Source organism: Apostichopus japonicus, chromosome 22 (assembly GCF_037975245.1).
Source record: "Apostichopus japonicus isolate 1M-3 chromosome 22, ASM3797524v1, whole genome shotgun sequence".
Taxonomy (NCBI): Eukaryota; Metazoa; Echinodermata; class Holothuroidea; order Aspidochirotida; family Stichopodidae; genus Apostichopus; species Apostichopus japonicus.
Window position 1 is genome coordinate 11,260,298 of NC_092582.1, and position 25,468 is coordinate 11,285,765.

At 36.4% G+C, this 25,468-nt stretch overlaps 1 protein-coding gene across 1 annotated transcript in view; it reads left to right on the plus strand.

The window, feature by feature from the left end:
* LOC139963535 (uncharacterized) overlaps positions 1-25,468 on the plus strand; it is a 51,749-nt gene that overhangs the window by 16,278 nt on the left and 10,003 nt on the right. Inside the window, exons 3-4 of the mRNA XM_071964379.1 lie at positions 427-563; positions 17,582-17,743. Coding sequence (XP_071820480.1) covers positions 427-563; positions 17,582-17,743 — 299 coding nt within the window. The remainder of the gene's footprint in view (positions 1-426; positions 564-17,581; positions 17,744-25,468) is intronic.

The following is a 25,468-nucleotide window of genomic DNA, read 5'->3' on the forward strand; positions in this document are numbered from 1 at the left end:
TCACTAATCTCCTTGTCACTAATCCCTTTCTCCCATCCAACCCCCCAGATATTGTTTTCCTTTCTTTCCTAGCTATATTCAACCAATTGCCATTTAACTAAGTTACTATAGCCTCCACTGTACCTTGCATGGTTTGATCTACTTTTACCTTTCCAAAGCTTGGAACACAGGCATTATTCAACTGGTACATTTGGTCTATATATGACTGTACATCCACAATTCGTTTACAGTACCTGCATGTAATTCAGTGCTTCAGTATATTGTATGGTATATGACTATATACACTCTGTGTAGTCTATGCATCAATGGTTTAACTGACAAAAGGTGCTGATAATATTAATTGTTTCCCTTTCTTGGTATTAGTGTAAATTCCAGGGTATTTTATCCTGGCCTTGACTGATTTGCTTGCTTTTCTTAATTCCACAGGTCAGGTTCTTGCTCATGCCTGACAGGGTACGCTGGAAGAAGTTGCCACCAGTGCGACGTCGGGGCTTATGCATCAGAAAAACAAACCTGCCAGATTTGTCAATGCGAGAGCCTTGAACCCTGTTTACAGTTGAAAGGTGGGAAACGTGTAATTTCTGAATCTAAGAATATATTTATTTACTAAAGATACTTTCTCTTTTGTTCCGTTCTAGTGTTTCCATTATCGCCTCGTCTTACTGTTTGAAGTATAGTTGCACTTTCATGGGTGAAAGTCACAATTTCATGGGTTGATATTTCAGAGGAGCCAACAGGTAATGAGGTTTATTCTCAAATAAATTGCAATTCGGCAAGCTTAAAACTCCCTTCTAAACTTTTCAACCAAGTAGAGGTTAACGATCATACGAGCAATATAAAATGAATTTCATCAGATTATCAACATTTTGCTGTCCAGACACTTTGCAAACTAGTTTTCAGCCGATGCCATCAGAAAATTGAGAAACTTAAAGAAGTTTTTTCTCTTTTACTTTGATGGAACTTGATTAGTCAGTTAGCTACTGAAATACCTTCTAAATCCTGGGATTTTGGTAATGAGTAGCGTCTTGAAACGTGCAAATCAATGTCAACTCGAGAAACCTACGCTAAGGCCATATATTTTACAAGTGTTTCTCTTTAAAGAGGTAATTGACCTTTAGAGTCTGTCATAATGACTTCCTGTGGGAGAAATGATTTTTAAGAAAATTTTATGTCAGACAAGCTTCTTTTGGCAGGGTGAAAAATGTTCGTCTTTGAAGAAACAAACATGCAGATGCTTGCACTAGTAGCTGATTTTGAACGCGGTGAAAGCTATGAATCAGGAATTGAATTAACCGACAGACGATCGCCATCGTTGCCCCTGCATCTTGATGTAATGCCTTTAAAACTCATCAGTTACCAAAAGGCAACATGCCCTTTAAATCAAGTTGCCATAGGTGTCCTCCTATTTTTTATGATTGTTATCATCAAACCAAATAACACAACTACAGCAAAGATCTACAGGTACTATAGTACAGTTTAATGAACCATGGCGTGGACTGTTTTTTTTTCCTGTCGTTTCTGTGCACATTTAATTTCCTCTCATTTTGAACAAAAACCCACCACAGTGCCCTTTCAGATTTTGCAATATTTCTTTGGTGCCCTTTTAACAGCTAAAACAGTTGCTGCTGTCCCCTGTCATTTTTAAATAAAAGCTCCAAGCAATTTGTAACTCGCTCTAAAAATGTTTATCATGCCCCTCTCGATATATTTAATTCAAACCTGCTATAAAGTGTGAGATATATATCAACGGTAAATAGTCAATCTTTAGCTGATAAGTCTCTCTCTTTGTTGGCCATATCTGTTCCTGGTATAGTTAATGGACAACAAAATTAATGTTGATATGTTGTTGTAGGTTGTGTTTCTAAAAACATTTTCAGTTTTTGAGGAAAAAATGATTTATAAGCATCTGTGAGTTTCATTAATTATTAAAGTGACTGGAATATTAAAGACCAACTATGGAGACATTTCGATGAACATAAAATCCCACCATTTTTCATGTATGTAATCCTTAACTGACTCCAATCACATTGCTGTAATTAACTTTACCAATTTCGGACGTTAAATAAGTGAAAAATGGGACGAAAAGTCAGCTTCTATTTCAGACATTCCTGAAACATTCCTAAGACATCAGGTGACCATGTGACGTCAACGTTTGTATACCTCACTCACAACTATACTTTTAGTGTGTAAAGTCGTATACTTGAGCTGCCAAAAACATCAACCATATTACTCCTTTTTCCTCAAAATGTCACAATTCTGTGTTGTTGGAGGTTGCAGTTAAACCTCATCCAACAAAAGCATCAGCTTTTTTAGATTTCCGAGTAAAAGAACCGACGTAAAACGCCGCAGACTTTGGATCAATTTTTTGAGATCCACGCGGAAAGATTTTTCAGCACCCGGAGTATCTCATGCCCATGAGTCCACATGCATGACCCTGCTTCTGTGTATGCTGCAAATGTCTCATTCTGTGAAAATTATGTACTGTCGATAGCTGTGTCGGACCATGGTCGGACATAGCTAATGTGAAATTGACCGTAAACACGCCCTGGACGTCCTTACATGTAACATTATATCACGCAATTGACAGTACTATATTTACTGTAAGAGATGACCGTATATACCGTGCCAAGGGTATAGCATTGTTAGTACATGTACGGTAGTTAGTTACAACTCTCGCCGGCGTTGGCTCACAGCATGTGTAAATAGCCATGTTAGGATTTATCTATTTCATTTGTTGTATTCCAGTATCGTGAGTTCCTGATACATGTGTAATATTGTCCGTTCTGTTTATTCCGACATCTGCATGGTCCAAGGAGTTGAATAAAAACGGTAGTATGTAGCGATCGGACGTTTTATTTCGTTAGTGACTGTCTTGTGATTGTGGGATGTTAGTACTGGGCAAGGCCTGTTTCAACTAGACCTAACTCTATGGAATTACACAGACTCACGGTAGATTTTCGCCCAGGATTGAACAAGAAACGTGGATCAGGATATTCACTGCTAAATTTGTTTATTGACAGGATACTTTTTCTGTGTTTGTATACTTTTGGATATTAAAACGAGTAAGTACTATGTAAGTATATTGTACCGTACGGACCTATTGACGCTACGCTATGTAAAAGATGCCTCTATTTGAGTGGAAATTTTGCTAAGAAAATAAGCAATTTAACTAAAATTTCTGCTTATAATTGTCTTAAAACTTGTTGTTAACCTTCATGTGTTCTTGTTTTAAGCTAACAGCTTTTCAAACGCTCGAAATTGGAAATCAAAAACAGTACAATTGTTCGCTATCTGTGTACAAAAAGTGCCTATATCAGCGTTTGATTTTCGCGGTATACAAACAATGACGTCACACAGTGACCAGAGGCTCCTTTGGGTCAATCTCTGTTTTCAGACATTCCAGAGGTTCATGTCACGTGACTACCCAAAATGTCCATTTTCGTGGTCGTTTTTGATGGGTTATAGTAGGTTTTCGAAGATTATTTTTTACACATGTTGATTATGGGTATGTAAACTCCTAAATTAATGGAAAATCTCAAGAAAAAAAATTGCCTCCATATTTGGTCTTTAAGACTATTACACAGATCATTAGGTCAATTCCTCAGATGCAACACAAAACTCAAATGGAAAACATAATAGGCCATGTGGCAGAGTTTATAATTTATTTCAGTTCGCTGCAAGACCAAAGGGATTGACTATCAAAGAATATAATTATTAAAATGTTATTAAAACAACTATTTTACAAATCTTTCAAAATATTCCCACTTGTCGGAGTTGCATATCTTCATGGTAGGAAAATGCAACCTAATTTATTCAATCTGTTCTTTCGGGAGCACACTCGGTTCTGCCTGACGTAAACGGACCCCAGGCCAAATCACGGTCGAATATATTGTACAGGTATTTTGCAATACTTCTCCCATCTTGCTACATCAAACTATGGCGTTTACCATAGTGTTGGAAAAGCCTGCTGAAGACGCAAGAAATTAGAATGTGTCTCTGATATATATCTTTTGGGTAGGTTACTGAAATCACTGAAGCCGTAAAGGTCATAAGGTACATAACTGTGTCAAAGAATAGAAAAAAATAGGTGGTCAGAGGGGGAGAATAATCAAAGAAAACTCCCAGATATGGCTTTTAAACTACAATTATTCTCCCAAACAGAGCACGATTTTTTCTCTGATATATATCTTTTGGGTAGGTTACTGAAATCACTGAAACCGTAAAGGTCATAAGGTACATAACTGTGTCGAAGAATAGAAAAAAATAGGTGGTCAGAGGGGAGAATTATCAATGACAACTCCCAGATATGGCTTTTAAACTACAATTATTCTCCCAAACAGAGCACGATTTTTCATACAGTAGCTGCCTACGTGAGTTGTTCTAATTCACATGGATCTCTGTGATATTAGCTTGATACTTGAGTGTTTTATCCCTTTCATCCCAAGTGAGCTAGAGTAATTAACGAAACGGGAAGTCGTTATCTCATTTATTTGCAAAGTATTTAAAGTGTAAAAATTTCAACCAGTTACATATGTATACCTACTTGGTGTACGTACTATAAGCAAGTCATCACTTTAAAAAAAAAGTGGGAAGGAAGTGTCTCCAATTTATTAACTGTTCCCACACCCAAGTAACACCTAAATGTACACAGTCCATCGACATAGGTATGTCGTAAAGATAAAAGCTAATTTTCATCTGCGGTAAAAATCATGCCCAAGCTTCTCGTTGATAATGTGTGAACTCAATTTAAATCCAGCTGTGCTTCCTGAATAATCTTTGTACATGGATACGCATGCATGAAGGTATTAAGTATATAATAGTTCTTTCACAATATTCATTTGCTGTCAACTTTGAAATTGTTGCATACCTTTTACTTATAGTAATAGCTTAAATGAATGAAGGGTTCCGGAGTAAAACATTTTTAACACCTTGCTAGGGATGGCTAGGTTCTACTAGCTGACAGATATTTGTACAGTAATAGTTAAAAGGAAGTAATAGTTTAAATGAATGAAGGGTTCCGGAATAAAATATTTTTAACACCTTGCTACCGATGGCTATAGGTTCTACTAGCTGACAGATATATGTACAGTAAGCTTACTATAGTACAGAGTTGGTGGTGGCATTATTAATGTACATTTCATCCTTGTTGGTTTCCTTGTGTGGGTATATCTTTGTTAGCATATATTTATGCACAACTGCATTGAATCAAAACAAGTTTTCGATGGTCTAAATTGGTGTGGTGAAACTCACAAATTTATGTCAATTTTGAGAATTATACATAAAAATTATCACAGACCCTTTCAATATTCTTTAATGTAGAAGGGGACTCTTTAGCTACAGTACCTGTGCTGCTACATGTCAGCAAGTATTTTGTTTCCTCTGATACTGACAAAGGAAAATGAAAGTGAGAGACATAAATCTTATGAATTAAGAGGAAAGAGGACTTTTAGTTTACTCCTCTGTTCTTACCTGATTTTCACTCTAAACATACACTTTCCAAACTAACCATTGAACCTGCAATGATTAGTAATTAACATTTTGTACTGCAACCTTACCAACACAATTGCTAAATGTCACAGTCTGCTCATTTCTCTTCCTTCAAAATCAATTTCCATCGGAAATTAAAACCTTCTCTTTTCCCAAGCAAATATTGCCACCTGGTTTAGTGGAATTGATATTTAAAGTCAATATAAAACTTAATTTACAACATTGGTTTTTGTTTCTGTATATTTTTTTCCAACATTAATTGTGATAAAAAATTACCAATATGGCTGATTCACAAAAGGTTGTGCTCATACGGTAACTATAATTTTGTTCTTATGTGAGAAGTTGAAAAGGGGGGGGGGTGGGTGGAGGCAGGTGTTAATTGTTCATCCAATACACCACTACACCCCATGTATGTAATTGGAACCTGGTACTATAATTTTGTAGTGGAAAAATTAAGTTGAAAAAGTCGATGGTTTCATCAACCTCAGTAACACTTGTTTTTGCTTTTACTAATTTTATTGTCCCTTTAAAGCAAGTCTTGCTGGATACTGTAGTTCCATATAAATTAAATAATACTCTACATGGCTCTTAGTCTTGGCCAAGTTGTTTTTCATACTCTTTATCTCGCGTGCAACTATACATGCCTCAGAGTCTGTTTCTGCCTACCAAGAATTGCTTGCCCACTGTATTTTACATGCCCAAGGATCTGTCAGATACAAACGACTCGGACATTTCTCCAAAGAGGGGCGTGAACTTATACAAACCACAAAATCTCTATTCATATTATTGTTACGAAATTACTTGTCATGTGAGATCATATTTCTTCTACAGTGACCACCTCGCAGTGTACAAACCAATCTAAGGCTAAGTGATTGTTCACTGCAGGAGCCAGCTAGGCTTGAATAAACATTTTGGGGGAAGTGGGCCCAATTGGCAAACCTGATTGGCTTCTTCGCTTTTCCAAAGCAAATCTGCCAAAATCAAAGGAAAACATAAGATAGCTTGGGAGAAATGTGCAAGCTAGACCCTAGTATCAATCTAAAGCGTTGCCGGGGGCGTTCTCTGGGCAATACAGCAAGTAGATATGGGAAAATAGCTAATTTGTGAAATATAGAGGTACACTAGGCTGTTCACACTTAGGGTCTTATCAAGACTACATGGCTCTCTGTATGCACTGCTCCTATATATGTCTGATAATGCACTTTATATACACTCATTCTTACAGTTGTCCCCAGTGCAAAAATTGTTTATCCAAGCATCAGTGGACAGTAAAAAGATATTTACTTTACCGCAGAATTAACTTCCAGTAAACCTACCCAGCTGCACCCTAGTTACTTGTGAATTATGGTGGATGGGTTCATATAAGCTCAGTGAACTGTTTATTCTGTTATTATTGCTGGGATCTGCCCATAGAATGCAAGATTGCTTCATTTTATCACCACAAGTATGTATAGTTGTGCAACCTGTGTGATATGATGAATACAAAACTTTCCTAAGGCACAAACATTTGCGAATGTTTCATTCATGTAGTGCTAGCACTCATAAATTGTAAATTATTGTTATATGACCGTATGTGCACTGAGCAGCCTTATCGATCAAGGATGGGAAGGAGAACATGGCAGCACTCAGGATATTGATCACAATTAATGTAAATTTTCCTGTTCTGTCAGTCACATATTATAGAAATCAGAAGTGGTCACATTAAATGGAAAGACTGGAATGTTACAATTTAATTTAATTTATTAATCTACATTAAAATAATGCAAGTTTTTGTAGACATATTACTTTTCTCTGTCAATTTGTGAGTGAAATAATTTATAAAAATAATTTATAAATCTACATTAAAAAAATGCAAATTTTTGTAGACATATTACTTTTCTCTGTCAATTTGTGAGTGAAATAATTTATAAAAAAAACACACATTTTTAGCTGAATCGCTGTGGTGACATCATTCACTCTGCTGTTGCCAGGAACATTCGCAAAATATCACCAAATGTAAAAAAATTCTAATTTTCGCCACACAAAATGCTTTGAGGGTGTGGTTTATACTATATATAATGATGGAAGAATTTTGTTCTGCCCTCTTTCTGACCTCAGTTGTGAATATTCATTGATTTCCAAACAGTGGATCGAGCTAATGAGTTTGCAAGATTTGAAAACTTGATGTCGTTATCTTACGTTCTTCATAATTTCAATGAAAGTCAGTCATATTAACGACTTGATCAGGCATTAAAGGTAACGTGTGATTGATTCACTGCAATTGTGTAACGGCTTGCAGGTCCAAACTAAACACTGATTCCAACTTTAAGCAATCAACTTTAAGTTGCTGGAACATTCCTTTAACTATCAGTAAATATATTGGATTAAGAGCTGTCTAAGAACCATCTTGGATTGTGCTACTGTATGTAGCCTTAGGGAGATATATGCTTTGAAAAGTACGTACCTCGAAAGCAAAAGTAATATACTGACAGTTGTACTGTGTTGCAATTTTTCAACCTGATTTGGGTAACATTTAGCCAATCAAATGTCACATGCAGGTGGCTGTTGGAGAATGTTTTTTTTGAAAATTTGTGGTAGAATGAGAGTTGAAGTTTTTTTGGCATTCATTTTTTTCTTTTTCCCTATGTCCTAGTTTGGTGTAGTGTCGCTGACATTTTGAAATGTATGTATAGACGACTCTAAACCTTTTTCTCCATCTTTCTTGTCAGAAAGATTACCAGAACTCAGTTAAATATGTTGGTTTACATATATATTCACAAGCCTTGAGAAAAAAGCACAAAATACTGGATGCTGCAGGACATTATTGCAAAACGTGAAAGTAATTTACATCATCTTCTCGTTCTCAATGAGCTTGTATTTATGCCAGTTTTGAGTACGCATGGGAGAAGCGGAAAAAGGGTGTCACATGACACCGCAGTAAACTAAGTCCTTTAGATCCTCGCAACCTTTTTAAATCTCGAGTGCATGCTCACATATAATTCAAATGTTAAGGGGGGAAAGGTATATGGGTTGAACTTACTTAAGTATATATGTGAAGCCGTTTGTGACTTTATTCCGAAGTGGCTCTTCGTTGAATGTGATCGTACATTCTACTCCTGTACATTTGACCCAGAGTCTGAGGCCAAGGGCTCTTCAAACAAACGCAATGCACCTACTTAATTTCCTGTGGAGATAACAGAAGTATTTTCGACTGTGAATATATATACATGTATTTATTTAAACTGTGGTGGTGTCAAAATGCGAGGGGCATGAAAAATTCAGGACAATCGTCATGACGACACAGATTCGGCTACACATTGTTTGACAAGTACAGCCGATTTCTTTGACTTTCTTGGCACGGTGTCTATTGTAATGTATAATATGCCATCTCCATGAAAAGATCTTGCTATTGATGCCTCTGTAGAATAGAGAAGAAATCAGTTGAAAACCACTGTAAATTTGTATGATAGATGGCAGGCCCGTAGCCAAGGAGTGGGGGGCGAAGGGGGCATCCGCCCCCCCTTGAGCATATTTTATATATTTTTTTTTAATGTTTTTATGATATCTCTAGTATTTTCAAAAGAGAAAATGCTAAGATGCAACTTACAAGGCCTGAGAAGTGCCATTTCCAGCGATCTGGGAGGCATTTTCAGCCAAAATTTTCTTGTACGCTTCGCGCCAACCATCGTGGCGCTACGCTTAGATAGTTTACAATGCCGAATCTACAGTTTCGCCCCTCCCTTGGCAAATTCCTGGCTACGCGCCTGATAGATGGAAGCTTTAAAAAGTTAATATTCATCATGATATTTGGGAGGTATAACTTACTGAAAGACCTATATTTTGGAAAATCATAGATCAAACACGGCCTGTTAAGCAGGAAAATAATATGCTCTAAAGGGAGATATTTGCACATTGGTTCGGGTGTCTTCATGGTTTTCACCAATATATATGCATACCATATTGAATCATGTATGGTATCGTACATATAGTTATTTCAAGAAAATGAAGTTTTCTTCTGTTTCCAGCCTATAATTGCAAAATCTTTTACATTGTCTGTTATTGCTCGTATTTTGAAGAAAAGTTGTAATAGCCAGTACACATTTTTTTTCAAGTTTAAAAAAGCAACAAATATTGATTGGATTTCCTGCCTTCTATGCCAACGAGAATTGTCCTGAGATATTAACAGTCTCCTGAGGAGTTATAGATAGAGGTGATGAGAGCAGTAGCTCTTTACTCTATTAGCCTATTTTTTTTCTTACAATGAATGAGGGAATTTGAGCTGACATTTTCAGATCATCAGAGATGATTCAGATATATATATATATGGCCCAGCAGAATGATTAATAACTCCCAATGTGTCTTTCAAGTGGCTGTAGATTCTGCATTCACTCCATTTTGAAGAAATAAATTCAGGAGTGAACTACATGTGAACCAGTGCCAACTGCAAGAGACAAGAAAGTGGGGGGGGCAGAAGGTGGGTGGGTGAGGAGATGGGGGAGTTGAAGAAAAAACATGCATAGGTTCATTTACTATGCTGAATTCCTACAGTGTCTAATTCTCACAACATGTACACTTTGAGACATACTGTGTTAATGTAGTCCGGTTACCTTTTAACTGTGGCTTGAACTAAGTAACAGTAAATGCCTATTTTACAAAATCTCTTTCATGTTAAAAATTAAAAATTTATTGATTCATAGAATAAGTTATTGCATGCTTGAGCTAGCCTTAACATTTCTTAAGACTACCTGGCTAGATCTGAGTGCACATGTATAGGAGACAAGTTAGTATCATCATTCATAAATTCCCAGACCGGTATAAGTTTCTGAAATAACGAGACTGATGCCCTTTAAGATGCAACACCATCCCTGAGCTACAGTAACATACAGCTTCCTGAAAGTTTTCAGAATTCCAGGCCTGCAGAATTCCACAAATTTCAAGTTTCAAGTTTAACTTGAAATTTGTGAAATTCGGGGAATAGCCTGCACTTACCTAAAAAAATGGCATTGCATCAAAACGGTCCTAGCTAAAAAAGAAATCAACACTGGCATTTTTCTTTGATTAATTGCAAAAGTAATAACTAAGTATCTACTAGCAGAATTATGAAAGTGCCTTTTTCTCTAAATGCTAAAACATGTGAAATCCACTGTCTTTAGTTTCTTGGTTATAGTTTGAGAACAGGATATCAATTCTTGCCAAGTCTGTAATAAGAGTAAGCTAGGCCACTGCTTAAAATAGCTCTTATCATTTACTGTACAATCATGCATGCGCATTTAAATTTCTCTGTGGCTACAGTATAGGCCTATATGGAACTGACAGGTCAAGGGAAGCAAGCAATCACTTTTAATGATATTATTCAATCTTGAACCATTCTCATAATCAGGTAATTCCTTCCTCCTTGTTGAGGAATGGATGTTAATGTTGATCCATGCCTGGAAGCTTTAGCTATAAGTCATTGGATCAGGTGTACACTGGCAATTGACTTCCGATGGAGCCATTTAAACACCCAGGGGCCCTTCCATAGATTAGCTAGATGTCTTTCTGCATCGATCCAGGGGTCATTTATTCAGTGTAGCAACAGTTTCTATAGTGAACTTTACTGATTTTGGGTTTTTCTACTGATGTATCGAGGCCTGTCAGTATGAAGTTTGTCCACAGTATAAACTGTTAACTATTAATTTAATAGCTGAATGTAACAGGAAACATGTCATAGAATGTACAGGGAACCCCCCTCCCCCCCACCCCACCCGACTACTAAATGGTGTTGTTTGATATAATACATTAGATTATAAAAATTTACTAGCTCTGGTAATTTTCTCAGGCCTTGTTTACATTAAGACCGCAAGCACGCTGTTGAACCATGTCTGAGCTCGGTGTGTGAAATTTGTAATATATACGTATATATAGTACATGCATGTATAATTGTGTACATTTTATTACTTGGGATATCTAACTCATAGTTACTTACTAATGTTGAAGAAAATATGTAAATTAGCTATATTAGTGAAAGATTATTCAGCTTCAGGAAAAGAAAGATCTGCCAATTATATTAATTATACGACTGGAACAAATAATTGAATTAACTAATTGATTGAATTTCATTGCACAAATGGATGTAGGCTACCTTTTTGATGACTTTTTCAAGAGGGGACAACAAATTATACTGATTCATCTTTCTGCAGAGTGACTATTCTCTGCTATGAATAAGACATGTTTTAGTATACATATCAATGGATAGAACGTATTTCATTTTTAACGATTGACTCGATCATGCACGAGACATTGCATGAGGATTTAGTTGCTATATATATATACAGTAACAGTACTCTGCATGCAATTTAGGTTGTAACATGTATCTGAAATACTGTACCTATACTGTGGTATAAAAGCATGATACAAAATGATGATACGCTAGTCGGTTTAGATTGCAATAACTCAACAGTTTTGACATCTTTGATAGGAAAAGATTATTTGGTGCTATATAGCAAATGTGCAAATCTGTATCATACGTAACCGGATATGAGAGATCAAGGAACTGTATAATGAATTTTCAGAAACATATCTGACTGTATATGTGAAGTTGTATAGTGGCAACTGTTGAGGTTCCAGAGAACTTTGCACAGTAACAGTAACTCCCTGTATGCTCAAAGAAATTCTTAATTCTTCTCAAATTGTCAATTATTGTTTTTTTTTTTTCATTTGATCCAAATACTCCTCTTTTTAAATATATATACTGTATCTGTACTTCAAATGTCTGCAGTAAGAATATGCAGGGAATTAAAGATGTATATGTGCCTACATCGGTAATTTTTGCAAGCTGAAATTTGAGGGCAATATAGTGTATGTAAGTTAGGTTATATCTGTTTATAGCATATACATACAGTTGTCATAATCCGAGCATATGTATTGCTTCCATGCATCTACTAGGATTATATACATGCAGTTCAGTGCTCTAAAGTTAATCATAGATCTTATATATGTATCCTTGAAGCATGTTTTGTTCCTTTGAGCTTTAGCTCCTCGTCCAATGAACTTATAAAAGAACCCTTTTGCTTTCAGGGATGGGGGGAAACTTAGGCAATATACCCTGGGAGTCAGCTTAGGGATCAACAAAAATGGCTATTTCAATAAATGATTCATGTCCTCTTTAAACTTTAAGAGCTTTCTGTCAAAGAAAATCCTTCACAGCTTTGAAACCAAAATTAAAGCATCCATAAGTCATGTCAGCGGTATAACTTGCTTCCATCCTCTTGCAAGCTGTGGTTTTTAGTATGCGAGTGTTTCATGTCTGTGGGTATGTTTTCAAATAGGTCCATTCATACAGCCAGTGAGCTGTGCAAAATGATGCTGGTTCTTTGGATGGGAGATTTGGGACAGGAAAGAGGGAACTGGAAACCACAAAAATATCAAAGTTCAGGTACATGTGGACATATTTTAAAATTTGGACAAATTAAGTGAGATAAGACTATAAGAGGGGGGGGGGGTGGGGGGGGAGGGGGGTGTGGATCAATCCTTTACCCCTTTACCTCTGGCAGTCATGTAGTACAATAATACTGTTCAAGTAGAATAACTTAAAGTAGCTTTCAAACTTGACAAGTTTCATTTGATTATGTACAGCTATGGTCCATGGATATCTAACGGTTTATTCTATATATGTATACAGTATATATCTTAAGATCAAAACATCAATATAGCCAAGAAACTAGCAAACAACAGTTTAAAGGTAGAATCTGAATGAACATGCACAGTGTGGGATATTGCATATATATGTCACAAAACTGTCTGAGATACAAGTTTTGACAGATTTCCTTAGAACTCTCCATGATAATTAATTGCTAAGTATGAAGCTTTCAGCCAATCGAATTGTCAAAATATTGCAAGCTAAATATTTGAATATGCATAGATTATCTTAATTACAAACATGTTAACAGTTATATCAATGAAAGTTCTCATGTCCCAGTTCCCCTCTTGCTTGTTGTAATAGCTTTTTTTCCTGTTGACCTTTTGACCTGTCTGCGATCACTTCTAAAATCTTGTTTCTTCTCTGCATGGTTTGAACACCTGCTTCCTTAGGGAAACAGACAGTGACCCATTGAGCTAAACCCTTTGAAAATTTGAAAGATAGTAAATGTGAATTCAGTGTGTATTATCTGCCTAATTTTAAGTTTTCTGTGAACTTCAACATGAAAGTTGGCAGGGCTCAATTACATATTAAAAATTGGTTCCCGAAAGGGAAAACTATAGAGTCACTATATACCGACCATGTGATCAAAATTGTGAGGGGCAACCATGGATTGCCAAGTCGGCAATAACTATAACATGGATTGCAAAATCGGTACTTACTATCACGGTTAGGTTTCGTCAAGCAAGGCAATATACAGAAACGCTGTACTCAAAGCCGAAGACTTTGTTGGTACAAATCCTTTGGTGAGCAACTGCAGACTGTCATTTGCCAATGAATCATCAGGTCACACAATGGAGTCTATGCGTGCTAAGTTCTTCAATACCGCCCTCATTGACTTCTTGGGAAACATTTCATACTGTAATTTTGATTTACTTAACTCAATTAGCATCAAGCTGGTACCCATGCATCTGCCATCAATCTACATATGCTCTCCAATCAATGTGGCCTGTCCATGCAGCTGAATGTAACTTCCCTGCATGCATCAGAAAATTCAGTATTTACGCGAGTTGAGTAATGACTTGAGTTAAGTTTAAAGCACTGCAGAGTGTTGTATATTTATGTTTCATTTCACATATACAGAAAGAAAATTAATTGCAAGAATTTGAGCCGATAAATTTTCCCAATTGCAGTCGAGTAACTCTTCTGACAGAATTTATTTTGCTCCTCTCTTACCTGTCTCCCCTCAACATCTGCACTTTCCTATCAACCTTATCCACACTAGTGGAACATTTTAGCACTGCGCCTTCACTATCCGGACACTGCCAACTTCCTCTTCTTTTTGAATCTACCATTGACAGGACCTAATGGACTTGTTAATTAATCTTTTAGTGAAGAAAGCTTACATATTCCAGATGTGTAAGCCACTGCAGTTATATACATTTAGCAAGGTAATTGTCACAAACTTTATGCTCAAAGGAGCCTGAAAATGATCGCAAAACCACTTTGAATATTTGAAATTTAACGTACAGTACATCAAAGTTTCTCACGTGAAACAACCTTTAACAGAATTAACATACAATTTTTGGGGACTCAAATTTTTTTTTGTATTGGCATAACTAATTACAGTAATAACTCACTATAATTAGGCCAATTCAGTGGTTGTACTGACTATCTCAAATTATTTGTTAAAATATTGCACTACCGTACTGCAATGAATTATTTTTAACATGGCTTAGTTGCTCAGAATAAATCATTTCTGTAAACTGTAAATTTAGCAGCAATTAAGCCAATGATTTTCTAATGTAGCTATGTTTCTTCAAATTTTTGCTACAGAAATATATATATGCAAATAAGCATATATATGCAAATAAGCAGACTAGCTTCCAAATGGCATCACATTTTAAATTGTCTTTATTGCCATTTTAAATACTCTTTCTTATGAGTTGTATATCTATCATTTAATTTTTTGTATCTTTCAACTAGAGGTAGACATTGAATTACAAATGGGTGAACGCGACACTGATCATTTGTTCGGTGTCTGTCTGGTTCTAATAATATTGACCTATCCGGAGCAACAAGACATTTTGTCCTCGAGCGGATGTCAGATAACATCATTACCGTGGCATTGATGACTCTTTAATTCCTTTGAGTTGTTGTACCTCCAGGGGCATCTGATGTTTAATGGAATCATTTGATCTTGTGAAAATCTTGTACTCTTTTTGGGATGCTGTTGAATACCTAGGTTTAGTTTAATGAGATATATGATACATTACAACTACATGATTAGCTCATATGACGGTGAATCTGTATCAACAATCAGCTTCACTGTGGGGTATGTTCAAGTAAAGATTGAATCTGATAAATTCTGTGCCTGCATTGATTTACTTTACTTCTCCCTAACATGTCTCCCCAAAACCTTAGGGCTCTCACTCAACTGTGTTTAGAGTGACTTGGTAACACTGTATGCCCTCTGTGATTGGTCACTTCTATTTGAAGCCCCAGTTTCTTCTCATTAAATCTAACAACCCAAACTGCCTTAAGACATTGTTTTCCAATAAAATGCTGACAAAAATGCTGACTTCTGTGCACTGATTCTTGATAAGGTCTATGACAGATGATTGGTGTAAAGTTTGTAGCTGCATTGTTACAGTTTCTAACATGAAAATAGCACAAAAAATGTCTCCTACTAAGGGGATCTATGGGACAGAGATCAGCCCATCAACAAACATCCCTTCCCCAACTTGCAAAAATTAACTTAATTGACTCCCTTACTTAATTCAGAATAAAAACTCTCCCAGAGCTCTATTCCATCTCCATACCCCTGCTTCCCAGCTCTGCCCCTCCTATTTCCATCCATACAGTAGGTACCTGTCCCCTAATCCCTGTTCCCTAATTATTTCCACCTCTCCATAGATCACAGCTGAAATTGTTATTCTTAGTAATATATTCTTGAACAAACTCTATAGTGCTTTTTGTTGTTATATCAGTATGTGGAATCATCCCTTAGTATTGTATAGTACTACAGTCTGACTACTACAACAACAACAGCATGCATGAGCCTGACATTTAAAATAACTCTAGGATTTCTATGCCATGTGTGGCAATTAGTCTCATTAGTCCCTGATTTGCCCTGTTTTGCCTTCAGTAATTTGTTGCTCTAAATTTATTCTGGAGCTAATTCACACACACAGAGTATGACTACCAGTTAAATTAATAAAGGTCTGTGAAGGTGAGAAGATATATAGTAAAGTATTAACAGTTGTGGCTGGCCGGCTTGATTCGGAACTGTAAGTGGCACAGCTGTGGTACAATTCTGGCAAGTATGTATTGCCTGCTCTAGGACCTTAATTCAGGTTAAATTCACAACAGTTTATATAACTCTCAAGTAAGTGGTATTGTTTTTAATCATTTTACATTTGAGCAAGAGTTGTCTAGCATTGTAATTTCATGGTATAGTTAACAAATATGTTTACAATCTTGTACAATTGCTTTCATTATATATACTTGTGTTATTGCTGACGTTGAACAGTTTTGCTGGTCATTGTAAAGAAAGACGTCCATGCTGAGTCAGTTCCCTGTGATTTTAGTATGATCATGTGTATGTGTGGTAATGCATGTATCTTGTAGAACTTTATATAACTTATTACATTGTCAGTGTAGTGTATACTTATTTATGCTGCAGAATAATTCTCGTAATGCTTAATTAATAATGCAATAATTTGGATTTTCCGTTACACCACTGAAGCTGTGATTTATTGCTCAAGGCTGCAATATGTGTGGTAACAGGGAGTGACCATGCAGTCCTCCATGATTTCTGGGGACAATCAGTGGATTTTATGGGCCGTCCCCAGATTAACAGTGTCCTTGGAAATTGTCCCCGGATATCAGGTGTCATTAATCATTCTCAAATTTAAAAAAAAAAATATTTGGAAGTAAAATATGTTTTTTTTCTAGAGAATGTATTACAGAAACATGGGCATTTGACCATCATTCTTGGAACAGCACCAGCCATTAAACACTGTGATCTCAAAATTCCCACCTGTCCCCTTACAACTTATATATAGTGTAGATACTACCCCTTGATGTCAACATGGGGGTCAGCAAGGATGTCTTAATTTTGTCCCGGGGATTTCTGAAAAAAATTTGGTCACCTTAAATATGGTAACAATGTAAGTTAATCATGATCTGTTGCATTAACTTTGGTGGATTATTCAATTTAAATATCCAATTGGGTTAAAAAGAAAAAGGGTTCATCATTATGGCACATTTTGGTCATTGTAATTATGTGAACTTTACCCACAATTTAATTACATAATACATGTGCAGTTTTAAGTTTGTAATGGTTTTTGCCGTGTGCAGATGTATTGGCCAAGTGAGGAGAGTGCTATCAATCAGAAATGGGGAAAATAGCATGTATCACAATTGTTATTCTGTGATGTAGCTAGTTTATGTTCCTTCAGGAATCATTATAATTATTTTGTTTATTTTCCACAGATTACAGAAGTGATACCATTTGCAGCCAGTGTTTAAAGGACGTTTCCTGGACTGCACAGAGGTGTAACATCTGTGATGCGGAACATGATGTCATCATACAGGAAAATAAATTAGAATGTGTCACCCCTAAAACGTCAGCTATGGAGGCGACTTCAAGAAAAGGTTTGTAAATTAAGAATCAACAATATCTCTGCAGCACTTCTTTAAATGAAAATAAAATAAAAAATAAATAAATAAATAAATAAATAAATAAAACTAAAATTAAAATATGAATCTAAGAGACTGACTTCGGTCAGCTTGCAGCTGTAATAAGCCAATGATGGCTTCTTCACGAGTTCCTGCTTGCAGTAGGATCTTAAATACATACATACATACTTCTCCTTTACCTGTCTTCTCACACCAACTGCACTACTATTCTACCTCGTCCAGAAGGATCTAGTTTAAAACTTTTAGTATTGCTCCTGACAATTGCCAGCTGGCCACTTCCACTCTATACTGCTGCCTTTTGTTTCCATAGAAAACAAAACTGTTTGGTTTTCTATTGTATAATTTTATATAATTTTGCCATGGTGCTTGCCCCCTCATTAATATAAATATTGAGAGTAGTTAATATTAATTTGACAATCGTTCTCTCTTTGGTACACCGTTATGGAGGTTCTTCTTGACAGCAAACTCTGCCAATAGGTTGGATCTACAACTTTTGAGATGTTACTCATTGTCAACCATGCAAGTGTCAACCATTTCTCCATCTGTTCCAGCGTAGAGTGATTAAAATCACTATTCTTCTTCAAACCAGAAGAGGAAGTGTTTCCAATTAATTATCTTTTAAACTTTTTTGTCTCTCCTAATGTTACAGTTCACTGACACTTCATGTATTTCTCTATCCTGGGATACTTCAAGGTTCTTCTTTCCTGGGTTATTCACAAAATAACTCAAACTGAGCTCTAGTATATTCGTTGATCAGATTTTAGTTCTGTTTTGTGACTATTTTGGGTTAAAATGTCGGACAATGTGACAATTAACAAGACACTACAGTGCTGTCTAAATGCTTTAGTACCGATCCATGGAATGAATCTAATTTCGTACTAATTACCATACGTTATGCCCTATCATCTGACGGAGGTTTTACATAACTGCTGAAGAAATCAACGGCTAACGGTACGTAATCACGTCGGGAAAAAATCAATACAGGGCTTCTGTATTTCTTATTAACCTCATTTTCTCTGTCTATAGATTGTGGTAATGAAAGATTCCAAGTATAATGAGACAAAGCTAGAGCATGGCAGTAGGGCAGGTGGCAGGTAGCAGATGGTGGCGTCTCGATTTAAAATGAGAATAACACAGTTGGGAGCATCACTTTATAATGTACTTCTTATCAAACTTAGAAGCCATGCGCTAGGCCTGGATGTTAATCATATGATAGCTCATTTACCGATCTCTGAGCAACTATATGCACACTTGTACCAGCATGTCTATAGCGTGACCCTATAACCCAGTGCCCGAGCAATTGTGGTCCAAATTTCTTGTTATCATTGGTTGTATTTCCTTGTCTATATAGTCGAACATCGATAGATATACTCTCTAATGAGGCGAACATGTGTGTTAACAAATATCAGACATTTATGTAGTACTTAATAGTATCTCAGATTCGAACTAGGAAAAACAAAGTTAATATATTATTTGTATTAACCTTAAAATCACGAATTAATGAAGGGGAAATACATTTCTAATGCACTTAATACAGGTGTGACTGGTATTACAGTAATAACAGGTTTGTATAAATTTGTGAAAGGTCCTATATTACAACATAATCATGCAACCATATTTATATTTCCACAAATATGATGAACAGTCTGTTAGTTTTAAAATAAATTAATGCCTAGCTCTCACTCTGCTGTGTCTAGAGCACTTGTTAACCTAAGCACCGCCCTCTACAGGTGACTGCAAGCCCATTTAGGTCTAACGCCCTCCTTTTCATTCTACCGTCGAAAAGTGTCTTAATTCTCTAAGAGCTCCTTAAGACTCGCCCAAAACCGCATGCAGTCATCTGAAAAAGTTAACTTTCCGTTGCTTGCAAGTGACGTGTTGTTTGTGTCGCTACAAAATGCAGACAGTACAGTAATGAAACGTGATACCTTGTTATCTTTTATCTAGACCTGAGATGTCCATCCCTGCATTGTTTGTACACTGTGCTGTGGGTAATGACCGCAGATGTACTGGCTGTACACTAGTGTCTAATTACCAAAGGTAGCAAGCTGTGTGCGTATTTTCTGGGATAGGAGATGGTGGTGTCTAACACTTCTGTTACACCTCATTTGAAACTAGGTCAGATTACCGGCATTAGACGTTTCTTTTTGCGCGAGTCTTCACACCCTTTAAAGTGTAGAAAATTCCATATCCCCACCCCCCCTTGTTCCCAATTGTGCCATCTCTATTCAGCAGTAAATTTTGATTAAATATAAATTTTATGCGCCTGTATTAATGATAGCATTGCTCTTCTCTATACTGGTAATATTTACAGTGCCATAGCATGGCAACCATATTGGGCAACTTCTGTGCAATTTCCTGGCTATGTGAAGCATTATAATTAGCCATTGCATGTTACCAATTGCTGCCCTGCTGTAGCCATGTTGTGACTTCATACCGAATGTACCTTTAAAGCATGCAGAGCTATTATCAGAAAAATTAAAATTCTCAGAAAAGGAATTCCTACGTAACAAGGCAAATTTTGTTAGGATACCTTTCGGTCGTCCCGAACAGCAGATTTGGGTTGTCTGGGAAAAAGTAGCAAAATAACAAGGACCAATATGTAAAACGTAGTAGGGGAGATATATGTTTTGGATTCGGTGAATAGAACACCAGCTTTAGGCCAATAAAACCTCCCATTTGAGTAGTACATTTATCTAGGCCAACCAGCATTATTATTTAATTTCAGTGATGGAGGCTGAACACTACCAATTTATTTGTTTTAGCCTATTTATGCTATTATTCCTTTTAGCCTAGCCTATTTAGGGTATTGAGTGACAGTGTAATCTGAATTTGATCTAGACAACTAGTCGTCCTCAGGACGACATCGAAAGCTGATTTTGGTCGTCTGAAACAGAAATTTGGTCGTCTCAATCAACTGGACGACCATTAAAAAAATGTCCCTACAGTGATAATTTTATTCAGAGATACAGTGTATAGGACTATTTATACGGAATGTGATAAAAACTGTCACGAATCTTAGCTAACGGAACAGCTGGCAATTAAGCTAAATCTTTCTCAAATTTCCCCATTAAAGATAAAAGTTTACCGTTCTGATGATTTATAGCTGATTATGTTTCTCCCGGCTTGGATTTGAGTGATTGTCATGTAACTAAATCTCGGCATTTCGTCGTCACGGTCGTCCTGTGTCGACTCAGATGCGAGACTTTTTAAGGACCGGTGACATTGACAAACCCTCATAGCCTTTATTACTAAGATCCTCACACTTGTTGGTGACACTATATTTTAACCTTTAAAGTTGATGTCATTATGATGTCATTCAGTTTTTTTCTGGCTTATTTGATGGATGTTTTGCAATTGATGATACAGTAAGCGAGCAAGGCCTCCTTCATATTTCCTGCGGGATTTTGAGCCAGCATCTCTCTGTCACGTCGAAGTCATATGTCTCAAAGGCGCGTGGGTTACGCTTTTTATCAGACGAGATGCAGAAAAATAGCTGAAGGCGATTGTTCTTTAATCTGGTAGATTTGGATAATGCTTTTGATCCCGAGTCTGATGGTGATATGTAGGTTGTTACCTTTAGTAAAAGTCAACTTTTTTTCAAATTTTTCAAATAATAAATCAATGTTTTTTTTTAACTTGCTGTGGCTGTATTTGCATGTGCTTAATAATATCCGGCAAAAGTGTCTGGATAATGAAATTTTTTAAAAATAAAGTGGAGATTACTTGTCTTGCTAATCAAGATTCATTTTGTGAAGAAAATCATCATGTATCTACAGAACAAAATTCACAGATGTCAACTTCACTTAAAAATGTTTTATACCTGGATGCCTGAAGTTGTTCAACAACTGTCAACTTCACTAATTGAAATTTCATACACTGCTAGAAGTTGTTCAACAACTGTCAACTTCACTTATTGAAATTTCATACACTAGATGCTTGAAGTTGTTCAACAACTCTCAACTTTAGTTAGAAATTTCTTCCACTAGATGCCTGACTGAAGTTGTTCAACAACTGTCAACTTCACTAATTAAAATGTCATATACTGCTAGAAGTTGTTCAACAATTGTCAACTTCACTTTGAAATTCCCTACACTAGATATATGCAGTTGTTCAACAAATTGTCAACTTCACATAGAATTCTTGCACTAGATGCTTGAAGTTGTTCAACAACTGTCAACTTAGCTTGTAGAATCTGGATTAGAGAAATTTAGAATACTTGGGAAAATATTTCAGCAATATTCAGGATACATATAATTAAAATAAAGGACGTACATTCATATTACATATTATTATGTAATAACCACATGAACTTGATCATACAGTGAACTTAAAATTGCTAATTATTTTCAAAAGTACTCTCTGGTTGAGGGTTTTGGACTTAAAATGAAACAATTCATTAATTTTATCATCTACAAATTTGACATGTCCTCAACCGATCAACAAAATAGATTCTGTAGTTGGCAGTTACATGCTTTTTGAACTTTAAACATAAGTGCACATGAATGAAACATTGGTTAGACTAGTTGAGGATCTTATGCGGGATAAACTGATATAAGACCTCATTTCAATAGTACATGCTTGGAGGGCTTGGGCTGTTGAATAATGCATTCTATAAATATAAATATACTTTCTATATATAAATATATATATAAATACCAATAAATTTGAACTATTGCCTTTATGATGGTTCTGTAACAGTGCCCTTGGTGAATTTAGTTCATTTTGTTCAGTTTAAATTAGTTTAGTATTTCCCAAGGGTTAGGGAAACTAACTGAAACTGGTTTGAAACTAAATTAACCGTTTCCATGTGATGGTCATGGATGATATATTAAGCCACATCTCTGTAAGATCTTTTTAAGTTTTAAGTATACTGCCCTCAAGTTGCACTAAGTGTTTCTAAGTAAACTGCATTACTGAATGTACACTCTTCTTCTGTAGTTAACAACCAAGAGCTATGTATTTGTGTCATCTCTTTAATCAAGTGTTCAGTTGAGTGTAATATACCAGGCAGACGAGGAGGATGGAATTTCTTTTCGATTAGGTGTCCAGAGAGTTAATTATACCAGACAGGCGTTGTAACTGTCAAACCAAAAAACTTATATCTTGGAAAGATTCTGCCACATTGACAGGTAGACTATTTCTGGTTTGAATTCAAGGTAGTCAGTATAGGCCCCAAATTATAGCACGCTATAATTGCTAGAAGTACTTTTCTTGGAGGTCATTACTCTCCAAATTGTTCTCAGACATTTTTATGTAACACACAAGATGACCGAATGTCCCGGTGAGGATTATTTCCTCGAAGGTTGTAATAAATACAGTTTAAGAATTTTGACCAAAGGTCATGACCATATTTGAACATCGAGCATATTTGGGGTCAATACAGTAAACCTTTAAGCACTCTTATAATTCTTACATATAAAACCCTGACATATGCTCTAACTGTACGTCTCTTGAGCTTAAACATTATTATGCATTAATTGCTGGGTCATCACACCCCTGCAGCACTCCCGACCACTGAACAGGAAAATGCAAAGGTGTGAAACCAGAAACCGTGTGATGTGCATCACTGCTACTAATGTAATTGTGTCAGATTACGCGCCCGAAAAACAACAGCAATGGACATTATATATCACCTCTGATCCTTGGGTCAACCCTGTACAAATTTGACAGGAAGTGCGCGGGGTCCAACACTCGGTCCTTGTTATAAACGGGGCCTAGATAGCAGGTTTTGAGGCTTAATTCTCAAAACATATTGAAAATAGTGCAGTTCTGTATTTATAGCATTTTTTATTGCTATACATCATTGCGTAAATTTGCATAGCAATTTTCCCTTCATGCATATGCATGGTGCTATTTGATATTCGCCAGATTTATCATCCATGTGTGTATCGGTGGCTCGATCTCGTATTGTTTACGCTTGGCCCCGATGGTTGATAACTTTCGTTGATAATACGTGCCTCTGGATGTGCTTTCTCATCCTTTAGAGCTGCCAAGAAAATGATCAAGGGAGCACCAACCCAAATGGATAGACCATTTACATCAGTTCTAAATGTCAAGATAGATTACCGGTAAATGTGGTTTCCCTTTACGGGATGAGTAATAAATCAGCCGGGCTGTTATTCGTTTCTTTTGGGAATTTTTTTATCTCTGCCCCTAGGGTTGCAATCGTGCTTCAGCTTTTTCTTTGAAATTATTCTTTTTTCTTCCTTATTCTTCTTTTTCTTTCGTCCTATAGTAGTTAGCTGAAAGAATATTTGTGTGATATATAAAACCTGACTAGATAATTAACGGTGAACAAATTTTGCGGTCAAATAGAATGACAATAATAGGTGCATGTGATGTATTAAAAAGTCCATTTGTTTTAAGAAGATTTTCTTCTACATTAATGTTTCATAGGAGGGTGCATGTATGTATAAATTTGAAAGACCAGTTGCTATCTTATATGATAGGACAAAATATGACAGCTATTTAACATTCTGCTCAGTACTGTACATACTACATGACAGACTCCCGTGCACTTTATACTACTTGACTGGGAAACGAATCTGTTGGAAATGATCTCTGTGGGGAGGAGGGTTTAATGTATAAACATATGGTTAGCATCGAAAGACAACCATATCCTTGCTTCAAACAGCTAATTCACTCTGTAAACTAAGAAATGATTCAATACCTACCCAGGATAGACACAAAGTTGTTGAAGACTTTAGCTTCTTACTCTCTCAGAATCAGAATGATTTGTTATAACCTTCACAATGGATGCATGTGAAGTTACATCATAGTACAGTATCTGGAACAATGGAAAACTGACCTGGTATTATGAACAATGGCTGTCTTCCCTTCTTCTCATAGCTCTATTCCGCCTTTTTTTCTCCATTCTTTTCTGTATTTGTCCTTCTCCAGTTCCTATCCTCTTCCCTTAATCCTCTCTTTATCCCTCTCTTTATCCCTGAATGGCTGTCATCCCTCTTCTTGTAGCTCTCTTCCACCTTTTTTTCTCCCACACTTTTCTGTCTTTGTCCTTCTCCAGTTTATTCCCTACCCTCTTCCCTTAATCCTCTCTTATCCCTCTACAGTTTTCTCTCCTACAGTACCTCTCCTCATCCCCCTGTTGGTTTTATTCTTCTCTCCATCCCTTGTCTACTAATCCTCTTCCATCTATCTCTTTGTGTTCACCATGCTCATTAACCTGTCTCTGCTCTGTGTATGTATAGATTGTCCCTTCTGTTACTGTAACTTGTCATTCAGCCTCTGAAGAAGATCCTGCTAGGATCGAACATCAGGCCCTCTTACTTTTACACAAATTGCAATGAAAGAAAGAAAAACAGATTTGAACTAGTGACCTCGGCTGGGGTTGGTGATATCAACTTTGAACATCCTATGTTTGAAATATCTGATGCAAGAAAAAGATAAACATGCTATTTATTACTTCCCAAATCTACTGCAAAATTCTCAAAAGAAGATTGAAACATTCTTCACGCTCAATGACACACTGGATGATGTTATCATCCAATAATTAATGAGCACGTAATTAATACTTCCATCGGTTCTATTTATAGATTCAATACCTGCCCAAGTCAGACAGTTTGTTGAGACTATCTCGGTATCCGGAAATGATTTACAGTGTTCAGGATGGATGCACCTCGGAGGGCCGCTGAAGTTTTACATAAGTAAACAAAT